Source organism: Scatophagus argus, chromosome 9 (assembly GCF_020382885.2).
Source record: "Scatophagus argus isolate fScaArg1 chromosome 9, fScaArg1.pri, whole genome shotgun sequence".
Taxonomy (NCBI): Eukaryota; Metazoa; Chordata; class Actinopteri; family Scatophagidae; genus Scatophagus; species Scatophagus argus.
This window is the reverse complement of record NC_058501.1, coordinates 16,847,798-16,868,062: the sequence shown is the minus strand read 5'-3', so window position 1 is coordinate 16,868,062 and position 20,265 is coordinate 16,847,798. Positions and strand designations below refer to the sequence as shown.

Genomic DNA, 20,265 nt, shown 5'->3' with positions numbered 1-20,265 from the left:
GGGAAGTGTTCTGTCTTTACTGACTGGATGAGTCATACTTACTGGACACTTAATATTTGATTATTTTTGCAATAAGCTTTTCAGCTAAATTCTGTGTTTGCATGACAAAAGGTTACATCACGCCCGTCAGTTGACTAGTTAGGTCTGCAAAGACTGAGCAAAACGAAAGTTGGAGAAAAAGAGCAAAGTCCAAAGTACAATGGAGATGAAGGAGATCGCCACAGAGGAGGAAAAAAAAGAAGAGGACATAGAAGCAAGCGAGCCGACGATGAAGACCAAAATCAAAGGTACAAGACATTTAATGAAATGAAGATGCAAAAGACACATAATATTGATAATAAGGCGACGCAGCACATGCTTAAGTTGAAGAACTGAAAATTCTGCATGTGAGGTGTTATTTGTGTGTGTGTTATTTTACAGAAATGTTTTGATGAATATTTCCAAAAAGTTTTAATGGAACACTAAAATTGCGCTAATGCTATGACATTTTGTTTTGGGTTTTTTTTTCTGCTTGTATTTTTGTCTGTCTTTAGAGGAAGTAGAACTAGAACCCTACTCAAAACTGCAAAATCCATCTGAGGACGTCTACTCAGAGGCTTATTATGGTTCCACCCCGGCTCAACCAAAACCAGGTACCTTTCGTGTATCTTTGTTTTATATGTTTAATGTACGGCTTGTGTTTCAGCATGCCTTTGAACATGAACTCTTCATGGCCTAGTAGTACACGACGTAAGTTTGATTAAACTCTTAAAGGTGTAATCAAATTGCACTTATGCTAAATTTCGATTTAAAGTAATAAAAGAACACAAAGAGGTTTAACATGAAGGGGCTTAACATCAACTTTCCTACATTGCTGAGTAATCACTTATACGCTGTTCTCATTAATGTTGTCATGGTGCTGTGGATAAATAAGAAACAGTATGCAAGAATTCATGGGTTGGAAATTTCTCAGAATTCAGATCCAGAAAAAAGATAAAAGAAAGATGCAGGAACAAAGCTGATATAGATTAGATATAGACAACACGCGCACAATAAAAAAAGCTGAAACTGTAATTGATTGATTGATCACAGTGATAATGTTGAGTAAAGATGCCAGGGACATGGAAAGAATTGATAGGACCAAAGCATTTAGAAAACCATTACAAATTAATAGGTTTGACTTTTTTTCTTCCACAGTTTTAATGTTAAAAATTTGTTAGACGTTTCTACATATTTCTGATGTGACTGTAAAATAATGTGGCCTGCTGGATATTTACAAAATAGCATCAAAACAAAGTGAGGCTAATTCTAAGGTACTTGTTTTCCCTCTTCCAGTAAGTAAGTCATCATTATTTATTAATTAAAGTTCTTTGACATACAAACTTGCTATGGTTAGCGTTGGCACCAGAGATTTTACAATACAAACCATACAATAATATGTACAATTAGATGTTTATCACTAATGACGTTATGAATTGAAAAGTTTTTACATTTTTCAATTTATTTGTTTTTTTGAATGTTTTGTTTTATTTACATCATTTTTGTAAGCATGGGAGTAAAATATATCTCTGTAATGCTCAGCCGACAAACATGAGCTCTTCTTCATCTAAAAAGCAAATTCTTTATTATACATGTAACTATAGGTGTAATTTACAAAGTCAAAACAGTTTAGGCTGGAAATGGCAAATGACCTTCACGCCGAGGACAATTTGTCAAGTCACAGCAATAAAAACACGGCAGTAAAACCAAAGGTGTAATTAGTTTGGTGTTGGTGTGTCACGTATTATGGTTACACAGGAACACAGCGCTGTCATTAATATTGTTAGTAACATTGTAGTTTTCTTTTGCCATTACAAGTCAAAGTTTCTGCTGTGATAAAGTATCAAAAGATAACTTTACTAACAATACTAGTTGCACTTGACTTTTTAACTTTCACCTGAAATATTATACTTTGGTTTATCGGGCACTTGATGAAAAAAAGGCATAAAGACACAATGCACAGGTGTTGTGTCTTTATGTCTGTATGTTCTGACACGTCCACCATTGTTTAAGTCTCCTATGTCTTTTGTTTTGGTACATTGTGCCAATGAAAAAAAGAAAAAGAAAACAAGGAAATGGCGAGCTCAAACAGCAGTATGAGTTAGTGATTTGAAAAACAAGGTTCTAATCCAATGAGTCACTCAGAATCAGATTTATTGGCCAAGTATGTAAACTCACAGAAGGAAGCTGACTCCAGTTTTAATTGGCTCTCAGTGTTACATACAGTTTCAAGGACAGTTTAATGAAAAGACGGCTGAACACAGGCCCAAGAAAAGTGAACAAAGATAAGTGAAAGTAAATATAAAACTATTTTGTGAATTCAAGTAGGTGAAAAAAAAATAGTCGCCTAAATAAATAAAAAGCAACAACAACATGCTATGTCTCTATAGAAGTCAAGGGTTTCTGTAAATTGCAAAGGAATAAGCGTTAGAATACAAAATAAAGGATACAGCAACACATTAAATTATCTTTTCTCGCAGCTGAATTACTTATTGTCCCTTTGCTCTCAAGAATTAAGACTGCAGTCTTTGATTGTATAGACTTTTCTTAAAACAAGAAAGAAAAATATTTTGTTTATAGTTTTTGAGGTTCAATCTGTAATAAATGTTTTGTGAAGTGTCTTGCTCAAGGCCCAGTTTGATTCCCCCTCGTCGCACAAAATCCTGCACTTTAATCACCTATTCAGTGTTTCAAATCTCCATCACAGCCAACTTAATGTTCTGTCTCTGAACTTTGAGTCTGACGCAACCCTCATCTGAAATGACCTCCAGACGGCAATCCTGTCTGTTGTTTTGGCAGACAGTAGCAGTGTGTGTCTCACCCACCCACACACACACGCACATACTCGTTCTTAAAGTGACAAAGAGAGATACAGTAACAAGTTAAAAAGGAATTGAAGGACAAATCAAGCACTGTGATCTGTGAATAATTCAGTAAATGTCACGTTGCTATGACGACGAGACAAGGAGGGGTGTGTTAAAACCGCACTGCTGAGGGGGAGACAGAGCAGGACAGGCTAAAGACCTTCATCACAAAATCCCGGGACGCTTTTCACCATGTACATCAAATTTTGCAGCAGTTATGGCGAAGATAAAAAAGATGAAGCCAATGCAAAGTTGTCACCTCAATCCAAATTATCTGTTGAGCTGGAGGGGGAAAAAGGTAGGCCTGAGCAGTTTGTTTTTCAGCCTTCATGGCGGCTTGTGTTGCTTTCAGTAAAAAATAATTGCCTAACATCCAGCTGATGTCTTTCTCTTCAGACAAACAGGCAGAGGGAAAGGCAAGTCTGTACCGTGCTGGGTGTGTATTGCTCACTATAATCTGCCTGATTCTGCTGCTGATCGTCATTATCCTCGGAGTGAAACGTGAGTATCAGCAGCCATGGATCTGAAATCATGTAAAAATAAACCGCAGCCGGCTGCATTATGTGCTTAATGCCAAAACAGGATATGAAATCAGGGAAAGGACTGAAGCTTTTCACCAGCAATGCAGAAATAAAAGGAAAATGTAGGTTAGAATCACAGTCCTTTTATTCTATCTTTGCTCCGAACAGCAGAGAATCACACAGGAATACAAAGCATTTCCGACTGCTTTGCTGCAGCCTGTAGCCAGCCTGTATTGTTGTTTCCAAACAGCTCCTCCCACTTTGCTCTGATTTCTAGTCCAAACTGGATCCATGATCTGTCCGGAGGGAGGGGAACCTAAGGCAGCAGACAGTGAGAAACCAAAGGCAGCGGACAGTGAGGAACCTAAGGCAGCAGAAAGACAGATTCCGCCGTCTGCTTCAGTCTGCAGCCTGGAGCAGTGCCACACTCTCTTCCCCAACGGACAGATCCAATGTGAGTTTGGAGCCCGGTGGGAAAACGCAGTTTAGAAAAAGAGTCAAACAAACATCCTTGTCGAAGGCAAACAAATGAGACTTTCTTGGCCGCTGTGTTTGTAGTGATTGTTCTGCTTTCTCTTTCCCAGGCCTCAAAGGAAGCTGGCTCATTGTTTTTTAGAGAACTGAGAACATGTTTTTCTAAATTTAATCCAAAATTCAGCTGAGATCAATCAGTTTTATTGTTTCCTCCTGAGTTGTAACTTCTAAGTGATCACATACAGATACCTACATATAAAAATAACATGCAAATTTACATTAATTTTTATTAATAGAAATTAAATAAAAAGCAAAGCTAATAGAAGAAATGGAAAATAAAGAAAGCCTTATGTCTGCTTCAAACTTATTTAAATGTTGGATAACATTCTTTTTAGTCTTTCTTGTGCAGTTTTAGTCAACATTTAGCAGAGTGTTGCTTTCCTTGTTTGAGTTTGCTCCAGTGCATTCCTATCTCCTTCCAGATCGCCAGTGTCAGCAGTGCGCCAAAGGGTGGCTGACTTTCGGCCACTCCTGTTTTTTCCTGTCTACCTCCAGGCTGAGCTGGGATGAGAGCCAGAGGAACTGCAGCTCCAGAGGAGGATCTCTGGCTATTATCAACAGCCCGGAGGTTCAGGTGGATCTGCAATAACTTACCTCCTCGACCCGAAATAGCACATAACCATGCAGTTAATGAAAGAATAATAACTTGCAAAGGGTATTTATTTGTAAATGTCAGCGGTGCTCTGTTTTCTAGCGTTTTCTGACTCAGAAGGGGAAAATGAATTACTGGATCGGGCTGAGACGGAACAGAGACACATGGTCCTGGGTCAACAACACTGTGCTGCAAGAGAGGTGATTCTCTGAGAGTGGATTGAGCGACTGATGGATTAACATGTTTTATCTTTGCATTATTTTTGTTGTTTGTCTTTTTTGTGGATTTCCATAAGGGCTGGGTCGATTTAAATATATGCTAGTTCTGCGCCTTGTCTGAAAGCGTTCTGAGTGGGAAGGACAGCTCTACTATAGGAGTTTATAATCTTCAGTTTTCAGTGAAGTCATTGGGAATGTTTAAGTTCAATTATATCATTTTGTTACTTTAAGTTTAAGGTGGTGTTGTGTTCTATTGTTCTGTTCTTCCCTTTAACAAACATTAGAGGGGCAGAATGTGACAAACACCTCTGACCACCACTAACTATGACCTCATTGCTTAAAATGTGTTATCTCCACATTCCTCCACATTCCTGACAGTGTCAAAATCTGAACCTTATGTGTATTAAATTGTACAGGTACATAAAAAGAAGAAAAGATCCTGATTTTTTCTCCTACTCGCTTCACTCAAAATCTGTGATTACAGTGTAAGAATCCATATTCTCTTGTTTTCAGTTATTGGATGGACGTCAAATCAGAGGGGGATTGTGGCATTCTCCGCAGTGGAAGCCCATCTGAGAAGAACTGGATCCGAGCTGCCTGTGAAGCCTACACCTACTTCATCTGTCAGCTGGACATGTAACAGCGTCTGTTTGTTTTTTAACAGAATAATAAGCAAATCAAAATTCTGTCAACAAGCATCAACTCTTCAATAACTATGAATCACATATGTATCTGTCCACTTCACAATGCAACCAGTAGCACCAGCAAAGAAGACACCTTGCTTCTACGATTGTAGTTTATTATTGTAGTTTTATATTAAATGCTTCAAGAGCTCTTTAGTCAGATTTTTGTAAATTATTTTCTTTTAGCGCCGTGTTTCTCAATTTATATTCTAATATGTCCGTTATATCCATCCATCACCAATATATATACTGTGTGATTGCTTGTACTGCTGTATGATTCATCACAAAAAAGGCCAGTAAATTTCTTTCAACAAGCTTTTATTCTCATATAAAAATGTTCATGCATCTACATAAGTTGTGCATCTATGTTTCACTCTGTTTCAGCTCTGCATATATTACTGCTACCTATTTTTCATATTACTATAAAAATAATGCACTCTTCTCTATAGCATAATACTGCAGGAGTAATTGCACCATTGACTATACAGACAGACTGAGCCATTGGAGTCCTCATCTTACAAGATTGTTGTGACTTTCATCCACACTTCACATCTCATTCAAATGTTCAGGCTGTACGATAATGGAGGGCTTCAGGGAATTCACTTCAGGCTCAGTTAGAATTTCTTGCTAGACATATTTAATGTCCTGGTTCTCCTCTAGCTCCTCCTGCCCCATCTCCAAGCCCAAAGCGCTGTAGCGAATCATCTGCCAACCTGTCAGAGACTTCCTGTTGTTAGACCCTCCTTTGTTTTTAGCTCTGAGCTTGGGGGTTCCTGAGATCGACCCCTTTACTGGGTCACTCTTCTCTTCCTTTTCATCGTCTTTGGAGAAAGCTTTGATGTAACGTCGCATTTTCTGGAACATGGGATCGTTTCTGTCCTCAACCCTGCAAAGACGAGGGTGAAAACAGGAGTGAAAACTATTTAATATTGCACTTAACCAACTTTGGGATAAAATATCTCAACTGAAGCAGCTGAAGCCAAGATATCCTGACCTCCAGTCCTAAGTGTGAGTTAAACCCAGACACCTGCATTTCCCGCAATGCAGCTCAGAAGTGTATTTTGTCTGATCTTACCTGCTTTAAATATATTTTTTTTCAAACTTTCAAACTCAAAGTGCTCAGGTTGCAATGTAGAAACTAAAATAGTAAAACCGGATGAGTGCCCCATTCATATGCCTTTTGATACCCCACATGAGGTGTGATAATAATAGCTTCAAAAAAGTTCAAACAGGTCTGGTTTCACAGAGAGATTAATGTAAATGCACCAATCAGGATTTAGCAAAGTTTGAACCAAAATGTTATGACAGTTATGTGGTTTCTTGCTGAGCACTGTCAACTGAATCAAACCAGACCACATCCACACAGAATTTATAATAATAAATAAAAACAAATGAAGGTTCCTTGTGGCACATTCAGTAATGAATAGTGACTGCTTAAAAAATGAGGCTTTTCATTTGAAATTATTGTCTTACCTGAGGTACCAGCGCTCCCGAAGACCGTAGTTGAGCCCACACACTCCGAGTCGAGGCCACAGGCAGCGAGGCAGCCTCCTCTCCAGCATCAGAGTTGTAGCCACCACCTGTGCAACATCATTGCAGCTGTGACCATGACACAGTAACACACTGGTACATGATAATGAGGTGTCTCTGTGCACTCTTTTATAGTGTGTGTGTGTGTATTACCTGAGTCCTCCAGAGCTCATCTCTCTCCTGTGCCACCCTCCAGTGTGTGTCACTCATCATGGCTATGAGTAGATTTAGCAGAAGGATGTAGGAGACCACAGAAAAGGTACAGTGCAGCACATGGACGATCGGGGGGGTGGTGATGGTGTGGTCCACGGGCAGATCTATGAGGCCCACGCTGAGCTCAAACTGGGAGAAGAGGGTGATTGGGAAGGAGCGATATGCAGGAATGGACTCGGGCTCCTGGGTCATATACACCATCCAGAGGGCTGGGAGAAAAAATGCATAAAAATGTACATTCGGGAGTAGAAAAGTTCAAATCCTCTCAGTTCTTATATTACAAGCTTGTGAGTGTTAAAGGTTTGTTTGTACATGTCGCCCAGAATATACTCACAGGTGGAAAAACCAATGAGCACAATGAAACTCAGCCACATAAACTTCGTCAGGTCTCCAAATATAATCTAGGGGGAAATGAGACACATGGTAGGTCAGTCTGCAAACACAAATAGGTGAACCTCAAAAACCAAGACAACAACTGAATACATCTGCTTCAAAAACATTTTGGCACAGGTGCTACTTCCACATGACTCATGAGCTCCAATAGCATGCACCGCTGACTGTCTGAGCCCTGGATGAGCTGAGTCCTACCTTCTGTATCATGATGACATAAGGGCCGAGCATTTCAAAACCTCGGGCGAAGAACATGACGTTGCTCCAGCCGAGAACTAAACACAATGCCATCACCACAGCCTCTCCCTCCACCTCGCAGGCTCTGAACACACACAGCAGCACCACCAGGCAGGCGTAGCTGATACTGGCGAAACAGCAAATCGGTTAAAAGATATTTCAGAGCAGTGTGCTTTCACTGTTTTGAAGTGTTTCTACTCACAGGATGATGTGGAAGGGGCCTCCCAGTGCTGTCTGGCCAAAATAACGCTTTGCTCCCACTCTCAGTATATCAGGGATCTGTTGAAAAAAAGGGGACACAGGAGGATGTAGCAGTGAAATACTGTGTAGGTACAGTATATAAGAAGATGAAGCCTGCTTCCTAAATTCACCTCCAGCAACAGGATGACCAAAGCTCCCAGGACGCTGATGATCTCGCCTGCCAGCCGCAGGTTGTCCTCATATGTCACGTAACTCTCCTGAGGCACAGATGGAGGAAATACGTCATATGTCAAATGTAGCTGTGCTGTTTGACATTTAAACATTAATACATATGAATAGATAAGTTGAAACTATGAGCTAAAGCCCCTGCTTTTGTGTGATCAGGTTTTGGTTTTACTTCCTTTAGGATGGGATATTTATTTAAAGAAAGACCCTGTATAAAAAAAGGTGCTCTGTCCCAAAAGTAATTTAAGTTAAAATGCCTCAAAAGCACCACACTATAAAAACACTCCATTACAAGTAAAAGTCCTGTATTTTAGATTTTTAGTCAAGTGAAATTATAAAGATATTATCTTTAAAATGTATTAAATGGTTAAATTTTCATAACCAGCCATATTGTTACTATGTTGTATGCAGGCCGTGAAATTGCAACAATGTATGTAACTGTAGTACAAGTACACAGAAGCATAAAGTGGAAGCATTCATAAAGTAAAACTGTAAAATATATCTAGTTACACTCCACCACTGTTTATAGCCCTGCATATGCATTACAGCATATTATAGTTTTAAATGGTCACACAGACATATTACACTTATGTATTTATAACTCGAACACACATCGAGTGTTTTCTGGACCCGGATGGTTTTGTCCATGTCCGACTGTGTGTAGTTCTCCGGAGCATCCTTCAGAGGGCGATATGCACAACACAGCGTGAAGGTCCCGATGTAGAGAAGATAGAGCAAAAGCAGCAGCCTGATGCAAAAGAAACGTGAAAAGAGAGAAAGAGAAAGAGAGAGAGAAAAAAAACATCTGTCAAATATGACTGAACATCTGTGCATGTCAGATATTTTACTTCAGACACAAAAATCATTTCTACCTGAAGTAATGTTTTCCATAGAGGTTCCACTTCAGACTAACCAGCTGCCTCACAGGGGTCACTTCCAGTATCCCTCTTGCCTGGAGAACAAAAACAAAATTTTATTTCTTTATTTCATTTCAGCATCACATTGTCATAGTATCTGACCCAAAAGTCCATAATACGACCAAAAAACCTGTATGTACTGTGTTGCACCTCTCTCTGTTGACTGCCCACGATGAGCTCCAGCACTGACATGTTGTCTGCCCACGAGTCGATCTCCGTTAGGTCATACAAGTAAGAGGTCAAAGGGCCCAGACTCCACTGGACTAAACGTCTTTTATTAACCAAGTGCTGAAACGCCTGGGAAGTCACAGGAGAGGAGAGGAGAAGAGAGGATGGGATTAGTGAAATAATCTGCTCTACCTTTCATGTTGGGTTTTCACTCTGTGAGCCCACTCCCGACCAGGCTTCACTCACCACAGTGTTTCCCTCTTTGGCAGCGAGTTTAAAAGGTGTAAGGCCTCGATAGTTGGGCACCATATCAAGTGGCACTGACTGGTCCAACTCTGCATCGCGTGCCATAATCAGGTCAATGGCCTGGCACGCTATCGTCTTGTTGGGCTGCAGAACCAAAATGTGAAGCACAGTGTTTCCTGGAGAGAAAACAAAGGGAACATGTAGACAAGAGACAGGAGGAGGTACAAGAGGAGAAGACAGATGGTCTTTAATAATTAAAGACAACAGACCGATGCACAGATGTAAAATCATAGTGTGCTCTTCTTGAACTCCTCTACAAAAGAAAGTAATTCATACCACGGTAATCCTGGACCCTGGTGCTGGCCCCTGCGTCGATTACCATGGAGATAATATCCTCATTCCCAGCACATGCTGCGAAAGACAGGATGTGCTCACCTGTTAAATGAAAAAAAGAAAAAGAAAAAAAAACACCATTTGTTCTGTGCCACTTAGCATAAAAATACATTTAGTTTTCATTGTGATGACAACCATCCCGTACTTTTTACTTTATGCCTGCTGACAGCAAACTTGCTGATTTACCGTAGTATATGAGTCCTCCTATCCTCTTTCTGAAGTACAGACCAGTGACTCGAGGTGTAGCCACATCACCCCCACGACTAATCAGATGATGAACCAGATTGATGTTCTGATTCACCACAGCGATGTGAAGAGGAGTGACACCTGATAGAGTACATCGGCAAACGAACTGTTAATGGGTGGCAAAAATAAATATTTAAATAATCTTTTACTTTAATAGATTATTTAAATAAATATTTAAATATAAAAGTATAAAAGTAGAGTGTCAGGTGGGTATTTCTATGGGAACGTGGATCTTTCAGATTAATTTGGTGAGTGCCTTTGGAATGCAGCATGGGACTGATCTAGTCCTGGTCTTTATTCAGTCTCGCCCTGCTTATGCATCGGCCTTGACTTGCTCTCAATCCCTCAAGTCTTGTCTCAGTCTTGATACACTCTAGTCTTGGTCATAACTCGGTCTCTGTTTAGGTCTTGACTGCTGATGACTTTACCTGGAAACATGTGCAATGAAATTTTAATTTGTGTTTGTGTTTGCCTCTGTGTCTGTGAGCGTGTGGACGCCAACCTTGGAAGAGCTCGGAGGTCATGGGCTCATTGATGAGTTCGGGAGCTCCGTCCATCAGAGCCACAGCAGCTTCCAGGTTGTCGTTCATGACTGCAACATGAAGTGCTGTCTCACCAAGAGCACCTGAATGAGAGGATTACAATTTTTACAGATTACCATCGACACTGTATTTCCCTGATATAAGCGCACAGTGTGGTTCTCACAGTTTGGCTTTACCTCTCTCAAAGATATTGGTGGATGCACAACTTAGTAGTTTCTTAATGCAACCAACACTGTTGTTTTTAGCCGCATAGAAGAGAGGAATGTCATTTATGCTGAGAGAGGAAGGACAGGAGCAAAACAACACAAGTTAGGCTTTATATACCAGCATGTAAGTAATTTAGACATATGTCTAATTTACTGTTGTAATCAGTGGAAAATGTTATCTTACTGTTTGGTATAGAGCAGAAACGTCTCATCTAACATCTCATTCCATCCTTTCTTGTTTTGAAGGCGAAACCTCAGCTGGCTCCACCAATGGTTGAGCTCGCTCGGAGCAGATCTGGCCAAAGACGGAGACATTGACACCTGATGTTTGACTGGAAGAAATAAAAAAAGGTGACGTCCACATAAGGGGACACACAGAGAGAAAAGCTGTGACAACAGAGAAATAAAGTGCAGACTCAATGACTTCATCACTAGGGCTTTGGAAGTGGATTGTATAGCCATTTTTCTAATTATAATTTAGTGGTGTTATTTTCAAACTAAAATACATTATTGAACCAAAAAAAAGAAAGGAAAGTGTCTCATTTTTACCTTTAAACAATTAAAGTGCCGCTCCTCAATTCCTGGTGATCCTCAGTCATAACACCGGGCCAAAATTGGAAACACACATAAAATGTCCCTGAGGAGAAGTGAAATCCCTGTGGCATCACCATTATATATGACCCAGTCATGAGGGAGGAGACATGTGGAGGGATTGAGAATGAATGGGTGGAGAGGGAGGATGAGTGAACATGAGACAGGTAAGACAGAGAGAGTGACGCTTTAATGAGCAGGTAGACTTTTACCGCAGGCCAGGAATCCCATAGAGAAAGTTACGCTTCAAGAGTCAACTCACCATTGGACTGGGAACTCCTTTATCATGCTGATTTGAAATTACTGTTGGCCTTCTGTCACCTTAAAAGTGAAGTGACAATGGTCCAGTCCCAAATCCCACTATATCTCCCCGCTGTCACCAGGCCTGTCTGCATTCCACTAACTACCACCAAAACCTGCGTGGCCACTATGAAAATTCTGCAACATCATGACAGTCAACACATTGTTTCTAGTGAACCATTAAGGAAACCTGTTTGGAAATTGCAAGCAAGTGTGTCTGAACCCGGGTTTGCAATTTAAATCAGATTATAAAACATGATTGTCCACGTTCTTTTTTATTTCCGTTGTTCCATTAAAAATTTCTCCAGGTGGAAGTGAGATTATTTGGTCTAGTAAATATGAACATGATGTATAATTTCTCAACATGTTGCATCTTGTACACATGTGCACACCAAGCTAGTTTCATTCACAGTGATTTAACATCTTGAGCACCATTGATGTGTCAACAGGAATGATGGCAATCATGGTAATTGCCACATTACAAAGACCATAATGATCATTTGGAGGGTGACAACAATCATGTCACTTACCTCTGAAGGAGGAAAACAGAGCAACAACTCGTTTTGTCTTGGGAGTTTGGATCATTCTCTGTTCTCTAGAGAGTTCATTTGGCAAAAAAGCCAACAGACAAATCTGAATCGCAGGTCTCATTTCCACGCATGTGAACTATTTGTAAACTGCTGAATCAGTCAACTTTTACAACATCTCTGGTTAGCATGGATGTAATGTACAGGTGTTTTGCTGCCCCATTTATAGGTCATGACTAACAGGTTGGTCAGCCACAAGATCAGCAGGCCTTAGGAAGACTCTATGGCAGGCCCTGGTAATGGTTGCAGATGTGGCAGTCTTTTAGTATTGTGGAGATAATAGCTGTTTACCAGACGGAGAGCACCATCTTTAAGTCGTGTCATAAAGACAAGTGGTTTCCACTCTGTTAATGTCTTTATAAAGAAACAATAACAGCATAAAAACATGATTTTTGTGGTTTGTGTGTCCACTGTTTCTTAACATAAATGACAGCACCTCTTTCACAACAGGCTGTTAATTAGAGCCTGGACATCGCAGCAAACAATTATTACATATGTCTCTGCTACATTTACGCCGGCTGACAGATGCTCTTGTTCAGAGTGACTTTACACAATAAAGCTCAATGATCATTATTAAAAGAAAGGCATCAATACCATCATTTCAAGAGGTTCAACATGAAGTCATCATATACCTTTAACCCTGCTTTTTATACAAACTTTACCTTTGTATTTTAGGTTATGCTCCTTTTGCATCTTTAAAGTGAGATGAAATAGGATACTATGAGAGAACATCATCTTAAAATGACCTTTCCCCCCCCAAACAATATCAAATAAAAAGTTCATTGTCTTTATATTTCCATTCCACTCAACTTCAGAGAGAAATATGCTAATTTTTAATCAATTACATTTAGCTAACAGTTTAATTCACTCTGTCTTTTGTATATATTTTGATTGTTTTCAGTTTACAACACAATCTAAAACATTGTTCAGTAAAATAATCTACCCCTCATCAAGTCATTGGGCCTTAAAGTTATATCACATTATATATACAATGCAAAAAACAAATCCATGAGTGTGACAACTTCAGCCTGTTCTTTATGCAAATCACCTTCATAATTCTAATTCCACAACCTGCCTTCTGTTTTGTTTCAAGAAATGCTAATATTTAGGATCTGTTTTAAACAAGTTGGTTTAAATTAAAAAACAGCTGAAATATTCTTGGTGCACTGCTCAACACTTGACGCTTTACGAAGTGGCAAAAATCAGTTTCAAGGGTACTGAATTCCAAGGAAAAGTACTGAATTTAGAATTACATTTATACCACGTAAAAATATAGAAGTAAAAGCAGTCATAAAGCACAATGACTCGTTTTAGAACGTTATATTAGTATATTGCTAGATTAACATTCATTAACATATAATAAGCATTTTAATGTGTTGATAAGGAATTTTATACTGTTGAAAGGTTTAATCTATCACATCATATGTTCTTTTGTATGTCAAATCAAATACAGCAAAGCAGTAACGCTACCTCAAATAAATTTAAATAAATCTTTTATAAAACTGACATTAGGACAGAAAGTTACTACACTGCAGTCTGATACAGTAAAATACAGCTGAGTGCCAGCTGCAGCAGACTGGCAGAATAACATGGGGGTTTATGTAAGCGGTCTTGCTATCGGTCCAGATCTGCTGTGACATGTCCTGACATGTGGGAAACCAGCGTCTGTTCTTGGACTGCTGCTGATCCCAGCAGATCCCAAACTCAGATTCTGCTCCAACCTGCTGATCTGTTTACTCTTTAACACTGTGAAGGTGATATTAGTGCATCAAGGTGATTGTACTGTCAATTATTTTGCAGCTGGTGTGAACTGCATTAACGTACTTAGTAAACATTGCAGTATGTTTTCTCTACTGGATGCCGTGAAGCATTGTCTGCTCATTAGTTTGAACGTACCAGCCCATCAGGCTATGAGATATTTCACAAAACAAGGCAAATTTGCTTTGCTTTTACTTAATTTTAAGTTGTCTTTCATTGCGTGCTGAAAACTGAAGTTGTGCTGACTACTGTGTGGTTAGATGAAACATTCACTTTTATCTCAACAGATTGCCTTTAACTTCAGTACAAACATTCAAGGAGAATAAAGCACACTGACTTTGGTGATACTTTTCCGTAGCCCCCCATGAGGTTGACATTTTTGATTACCAGTGAGAGGCTATTGGATGGATTTTCATGAATTAGAAATGTTCATATTCTCCAGTAGATGAATCCTTAAGACTTGGGGAATTGCATTGCTTATCACTCAGCAACATAATCAGGTCAAAATGTTAATTTGACCAATACAAAACTACCGGTGAATCAGCTATTGACCTACTTTATGATTAGTGTCAAATGTTAGCATGCTAACATGCTAAGCTAAAATGGCGAAAACTACAAAACATCAGCATGTTAGCATAATTATGATGAGTATGGCACAACCATATTAGCATTTAGCTCAAAACAATGTTGTGTCAGCCTTCAGCTTTCACTTCACCTCGTCGTTGTGTCCTTTTGTTGCATTTGGTGCTTACGTTTTTTAGTCTGGTGGCGCTAACTTGCACATCTTGGCTACATCAAAGCTGGTTTCCAGGATTTTTTCGATGTAAGACAGTTTCATATGATTGCTCCCACTCAATGGATGGGACATGAGTTTTATTTTTTGAAATTAAGCAGCAGATAAATATTTAAATTTCATGAAGGGTAGGTCAAACTTTCTAAAATAAGAAGCAAATGCAATATTTTAAATAAAATCATATCATTTATTTTACAAATCTGCACAATTATGGAGTATTGGTGAACACTCGTACAAGTCAACACAGCTAATAATGTGTGTAGCCTGACACACGTGTCTCAAACACACGTACACACGCGCACGCACGCACACACACACACACACACACACACAAACAGCGTCATGTACAGCATGTACACATTAACACAGCCTCATTTACAGCACATGTTACAAACACACAGGTACATACTTACAAAGCATTTTGCCTCCTTCCTTCAAGTGTAAATCAGACTTTGTCCATCTTTCCCATTTCACACATTCACAATGCATCAGCGACTCACTGTGTCAACTGTGTCTTTACTCTTGCAATCAAACAAAACGAGGTGAAGTGTGGAAGGTACACGTAAAGGTGGGTGCTGTTCAGTTCTGTCTTTGTGCACAGATGGACGTTTGTGTTTGCAGCTGAGGTGAAGTTTGCAGTATCACAGTACATGAGCTCTGTTGTCTCTGAGAGAGTGAGAGTGAGCTGTACAAACAGGGCTGCTCTCAAACCCTGGATATGTTTGCTTTTAAAAAGGGAAAACATGGCTTACAGTTTTTAAAAGCATCTTTTTCTTTCCTTTTTGTTTTCCCAATTTCATGGCTGTGATTCATATCCAGCTGCAGGGTTTGCAGTACTGGTGGTTTTGGACTTGTAATTTATGGCATTTTGTTGGGACATTAAACAAACTGTACATGTTTCTGAAAGCTAATGGTAATACCTCATAAGCCGAACCACAGGCTGCTGGGTAGTACACTGTTTTCTTTTTTGCTAAAAGGGTTTTAGCATTTGGCATTTTAAGTAGAGAGAAAGTGATATAACTTTATAAACAACTCAAAAAATATCAGAAAAAGGCTTTGATTGTCCTCACGCAATTCTTTATGTGGAGAGATCTCCATGAATATTTTAACAAAAGGCATTTTTTTTTTTTTTTTTTTTTTTTTTACTCACTGAGGGGGAGCTGCTTGAATCTTTTCATGGGAGAGACGGTTGTGGATGAGAAAGTGAGAGGTAGGATTGCAGATGGGTGAGGAGCAAAGAAGGCAAACAACAATATAGTGAAATCTAGTGAAAAACAAATCATAGAGGAATCTTCTCCTCAGCAACTCCCTAACCTCACTTTGACCTGGACTGCTGCTCCCACTGTGCATCTCTGCTCTGGTGTTTGTTGTTAGTGACTGTCAGGATGTCCGATCTTCATTTTTTCACCCCTTCTGATTGTAGTGTGGGGTTTATCAGAATACACAGGGTGGCTCTGAAAAGTTTTTTTCTCTTTCTGTTTTGGTTTGAAATGTGCTCCATCAAAATGAGTGTTCTTAACCAGACACAACAAGCAGAGGAATGTGAAAACCACAGGAATCCATTGCACAGATTGTAATGTAGGTGGATTTCACACCTCCACCTGTCCCTGTGTCAGATGGGCCCTGAGCTGCTGGGCTGCACTGACGATCTTCCTCTGGTGTCCCAGCAGGTTCACCCCGATATTCTGGACGTCGCTGAAGGAGAGAGCAGATTAACCGTGGAGTTTAGTTTGACGCTTTAGCTTGATGTGTGCCCTAAGTGATACTCTGGAGGATAGTAGCGGTGGGTTTGTGATGTGTTAGTGCCCTGATTTTTCTCTTTAATAATTTAGCTTGTTTTGTCGTGAGCTTGTCTATTCTGTTTTTTAAAATGAAATCTTGCAACTGACTGACTTACTTTATTATGTAAAATAATACACAATTTCTCCTTTCATCCAAAGAAATATCATATCAAGAACCAGAGGCACTGCTTCAGAAAAAGATGGCGAACCTCGAGCTAAAGTTCTTATTTTGTCAAGATATAAACCGTTTATACTGTGCGTACAGTGGACAGGCCTGTGTGTACACACTAGTCTGAACACTGGGTCAGTTTTGCAAGGTAATATGCTTCGGGACAGTTTGAGAGACTCTTTGATATACCTTACAGAACATTCTGGCATCCATGATTTTAAGACTACCTGAAGGGAGGAAATCTAAAACCTTTGATATGCTTTGGAAAAAGTACCATAGATAATATCTGCAGGTAAAAGATAAAAAAATGCAGAGTCACCAGAGTTTAACCCAAATGTTAAAAACCATCTATACTCACTCCATGGTGAGCATGCTGACTCTGTCTAATGTGTCCAGGTGTGCCTGGTCAAACTCATCCTGATATCTCTCCATCCTCAGCGCTTTCAGCCAATCACTGACTGTCGCCACTGACGATAAGTCTGTGGGGGTGGGGCTGAGCAGCGGCTGAGAGCAGCTTCTGTAAAGGGTAGAATATCAAAAATGAGAGCATGAAAATCCATACACGCAGCAGCTTGTTCATCGCCTGCTGCTGGCCAGGCCCTCTGATATGTTTTCTGCTGTCTCACCGAGTTGGCTCCGCCTTGAGGGAGGCAGGGTGCCTGATGAGCCGGTCCAAGGACGACAGGAGTGAGTCGAAGCCTGGCCGGTCCCCTCGATCAGCTTGCCAGCACTGAAGCATCAGAGAGTGGAGGGCAGGGGGGCAGTTGTGGGGGGCAGGGAGACGATACTGGTCTGCTACCGCCTTCATCACCTGCAGAGAGAGAGGGAGAGGAGGAGACTTTGGACATGAGCAGGACAGATGGTGTGAGGAGTCTTGTGTAATTGCCTTACGTAAAAGGTCACGGACCGCTGAAGGCTTCAAACAGTGACTAAGAAACAATTTATGTAAATTTCTGATGCCTGACATTTTGTCACTTTTAAATACGTTTGTGAAATAAAGAGGAGGAATTTGTTTAAGAGGCTGTCTACAGGTTTAAGCGCTCCCTCGGCTGTTCTTAGACATTACACTTTTGTTCCACTAGAATTCAAAGGAGAATGCTATACACTTGCATAAAATTTTGTTAATATAAGGTCTGTGGATCAAGGTCTTCTTTTCATGATAATTTCTCAGGATTATTCTTAACATATTTATGTCTTTGTTTAACTGCTGATAGAAGCGAGATGATAGAAACTGGAGGGAGACAAAGACAGGGAACGACATACAAGAAAGGTCTTCTGCAGGATGTAAACAGCGAACACTGCAGTTCATGGTCAGTAGCTATGGCGCCACTGGACCTTACTGTTAATGATATATTACTACACTGTAGTAGTAAAACTTGAACTTAAGCAAACTCCCACAAATTGATTATGACTTCCTGTGCTCAGGCTACATTCTCCTCCATACTCACCTCTTGATTGCTCATGTCCCAGTATGGACGTTCTCCATATGACATTACTTCCCACATAAGTATGCCAAAGCTCCAGACATCACTCGCTGAGCTGAACTTGCGATGCTGAAAGGCTTCTGGTGCCGTCCACCTCACAGGAATCTTGCTTCCCTGATGGAGGAAGAGAGACGATGAATCTGTGACTTATGTTACACTGAAACCACAAATCACAAGCACTTAAATACCACAGAGGCTCAACTCAAAAATACGTACCAGTGAGGCAGTGTATGTAGGTATGTTGTGGTCCAGGCCCCTCATGAGTCGGGATAGGCCGAAGTCGGAGACTTTACAGACCAGGTTGGAGTTAACTAACACGTTCCGAGCTGCCAGGTCCCGGTGGACAAAGTTTCTTTCAGAGAGGTAACGCATCCCTGCACCGATTCCTCTCAGCATCCCAACAAGCTGGAGGACGCTAAACTGGCCCTCGTTCTCCTGAAAGAATTATGAAGACATGGAACACGAGGACAGGAGATGAGAGGAGGTGATTCTTTGGTTTATAGAGAAGTGTGACCTATTTAGTGACTACAAGCCAAAGATGGAAACTGTTGACGGCATGCTTTTGTCTCACCCTAAGGAAGGCATCGAGGGGCCCGTTTTCCATGAACTCAGTGATTATCCTTTCCGGGGGGCTACGAGTTATCACGCCCTCCAATTTCAGTACGTTGGGGTGGTCAAACTGTCCCAGGACCCCTGCTTCACTGAGGAACATCCCCTTCTCTCTGTCGGACGCCCCCCAGCGTAGAGTCTTCACCGCTACCAGCACCTCCCTGCGACCCAGCGGACGGTATCGGCCTCGAGAGACCTCCCCAAACTGGGCTGGAGTGGAGAGCAGACAGAAGAGATTACACTGTGCTGATGGTTTTCAAGTAAGTACAATAAGATTTAAAAGAAACGAGAGTATCAAGCCCACCTGCACCAATCACCTCTTCGATCTTGAGGTGAGTGGGATCTATTTCACGAGCAAACTCTTTGACAGCCTCGCTGGGGTCCTCATAAGTGGATGGGTCCACGTAATACTTGACGCCACCTGGAATTAAAGAGTTTGGCTCTTTATTTTTAAACAGACAGACACAGTACTGCATCTCTAGAATAAATATTAGCTTAAAAAACCCAGAAAGTTTAATTAAATTTCAAGGTCTGTCCCATTCAATCCAACAGATGTCAAGCAATTACTTTTTCTTTTTAAAATAACATAATAATTTTATGAAATAAAACAATGAAATTCTATGAAAGGGTTTATTTCTTTCCTTAATATAATAAACACCCTCTGGTTAAAGCGTTTGTTATACAAATGAAATTAATTCAAACAAATGAAAACCATACTTTGTTGGTCACAGGGCTTAATTATGCACTATACCTCCAAATCATTCAAAATGTCAATATGATGTGTTGGCCTTTTGCTCAAAGCAAATATTTATTCATATTCTCAGTTTAAAAGAAATTAAATTATTTTTGCTAAACTGTATGCAAACTAAATTAAATAACGTTGAACTGAATATATTAATGCTCACCTCGGTTACTGATGTACCTCTGGAGTCTGTCGCTGTACGGACTCTCCCTCCTCTTGCTGCCAAGTAAACACAAACAAAATATGTCAACTTGCATAAAAAAAAAAAAGATCATATGTATGATGGTGTGGATAGATCAACAACTTACAGTACCTGCGAAATACCACCACAACCACAATCGCTGCCACCACCAGGAGAAATGCTGCTCCACCCATCACTGACCCGACCAGCAGAGGAAGTCGATTCTGGATCTGCTGAGAGTGTTCCTCTGTGGGAGAGAAAGCGAGGACACACATTGAATATCGCACTCAACTACTTGTAAAATAATCTTTGAGGACTCCTTAGAA

The 20,265-nt window shown here is 40.3% G+C and overlaps 3 protein-coding genes across 5 annotated transcripts in view; 1 reads left to right on the top strand and 2 right to left on the bottom strand.

The window, feature by feature from the left end:
• The first annotated feature begins 33 nt into the window (after positions 1–33).
• Positions 34–5,779, top strand: si:dkey-26c10.5 (uncharacterized protein LOC563797 homolog). Of its 2 annotated transcripts, XM_046399266.1 has the most exons (7): positions 34–287; positions 534–632; positions 3,279–3,383; positions 3,681–3,857; positions 4,360–4,511; positions 4,632–4,729; positions 5,261–5,779. In XM_046399266.1, the coding sequence occupies exons 1-7, from the start codon at positions 200–202 to the stop codon at positions 5,385–5,387; spliced, it is 846 nt and encodes a 281-aa protein (XP_046255222.1). In that variant the 5' UTR covers positions 34–199; the 3' UTR covers positions 5,388–5,779. The 2 variants fall into 2 exon arrangements, with proteins under 2 accessions (XP_046255222.1, XP_046255223.1); XM_046399267.1 differs by lacking the exons at positions 34–287; positions 534–632 and adding an exon at positions 2,942–3,180.
• Positions 5,780–5,930: 151 nt separating this feature from the next.
• trpv6 (transient receptor potential cation channel, subfamily V, member 6) lies at positions 5,931–11,913 on the bottom strand. Of its 2 annotated transcripts, none has more exons than XM_046399176.1 (17): positions 11,494–11,913; positions 11,129–11,276; positions 10,915–11,012; positions 10,699–10,821; positions 10,137–10,277; positions 9,894–9,992; positions 9,558–9,733; positions 9,294–9,440; positions 9,099–9,178; positions 8,839–8,974; positions 8,172–8,258; positions 8,003–8,079; positions 7,762–7,927; positions 7,508–7,574; positions 7,114–7,382; positions 6,904–7,010; positions 5,931–6,316 (listed from the first exon to the last, which is right to left on the bottom strand). In XM_046399176.1, the coding sequence occupies exons 2-17, from the start codon at positions 11,257–11,259 to the stop codon at positions 6,058–6,060; spliced, it is 2,163 nt and encodes a 720-aa protein (XP_046255132.1). In that variant the 5' UTR covers positions 11,260–11,276; positions 11,494–11,913; the 3' UTR covers positions 5,931–6,057. The 2 variants fall into 2 exon arrangements, with proteins under 2 accessions (XP_046255132.1, XP_046255133.1); XM_046399177.1 differs by having other exon boundaries at positions 11,129–11,239; positions 11,494–11,912.
• A 3,226-nt stretch (positions 11,914–15,139) lies between these two features.
• Positions 15,140–20,265, bottom strand: part of ephb6 (eph receptor B6) — a 35,495-nt gene continuing 30,369 nt past the window's right edge. The window contains exons 11-19 of the mRNA XM_046399148.1: positions 20,072–20,186; positions 19,922–19,977; positions 19,321–19,437; positions 18,979–19,226; positions 18,624–18,842; positions 18,372–18,521; positions 17,550–17,734; positions 17,282–17,440; positions 15,140–16,668 (exon numbers count right to left, since the gene is read on the bottom strand). Coding sequence (XP_046255104.1) covers positions 16,563–16,668; positions 17,282–17,440; positions 17,550–17,734; positions 18,372–18,521; positions 18,624–18,842; positions 18,979–19,226; positions 19,321–19,437; positions 19,922–19,977; positions 20,072–20,186 — 1,355 coding nt within the window. The 3' untranslated portion in view covers positions 15,140–16,562. The remainder of the gene's footprint in view (positions 16,669–17,281; positions 17,441–17,549; positions 17,735–18,371; positions 18,522–18,623; positions 18,843–18,978; positions 19,227–19,320; positions 19,438–19,921; positions 19,978–20,071; positions 20,187–20,265) is intronic.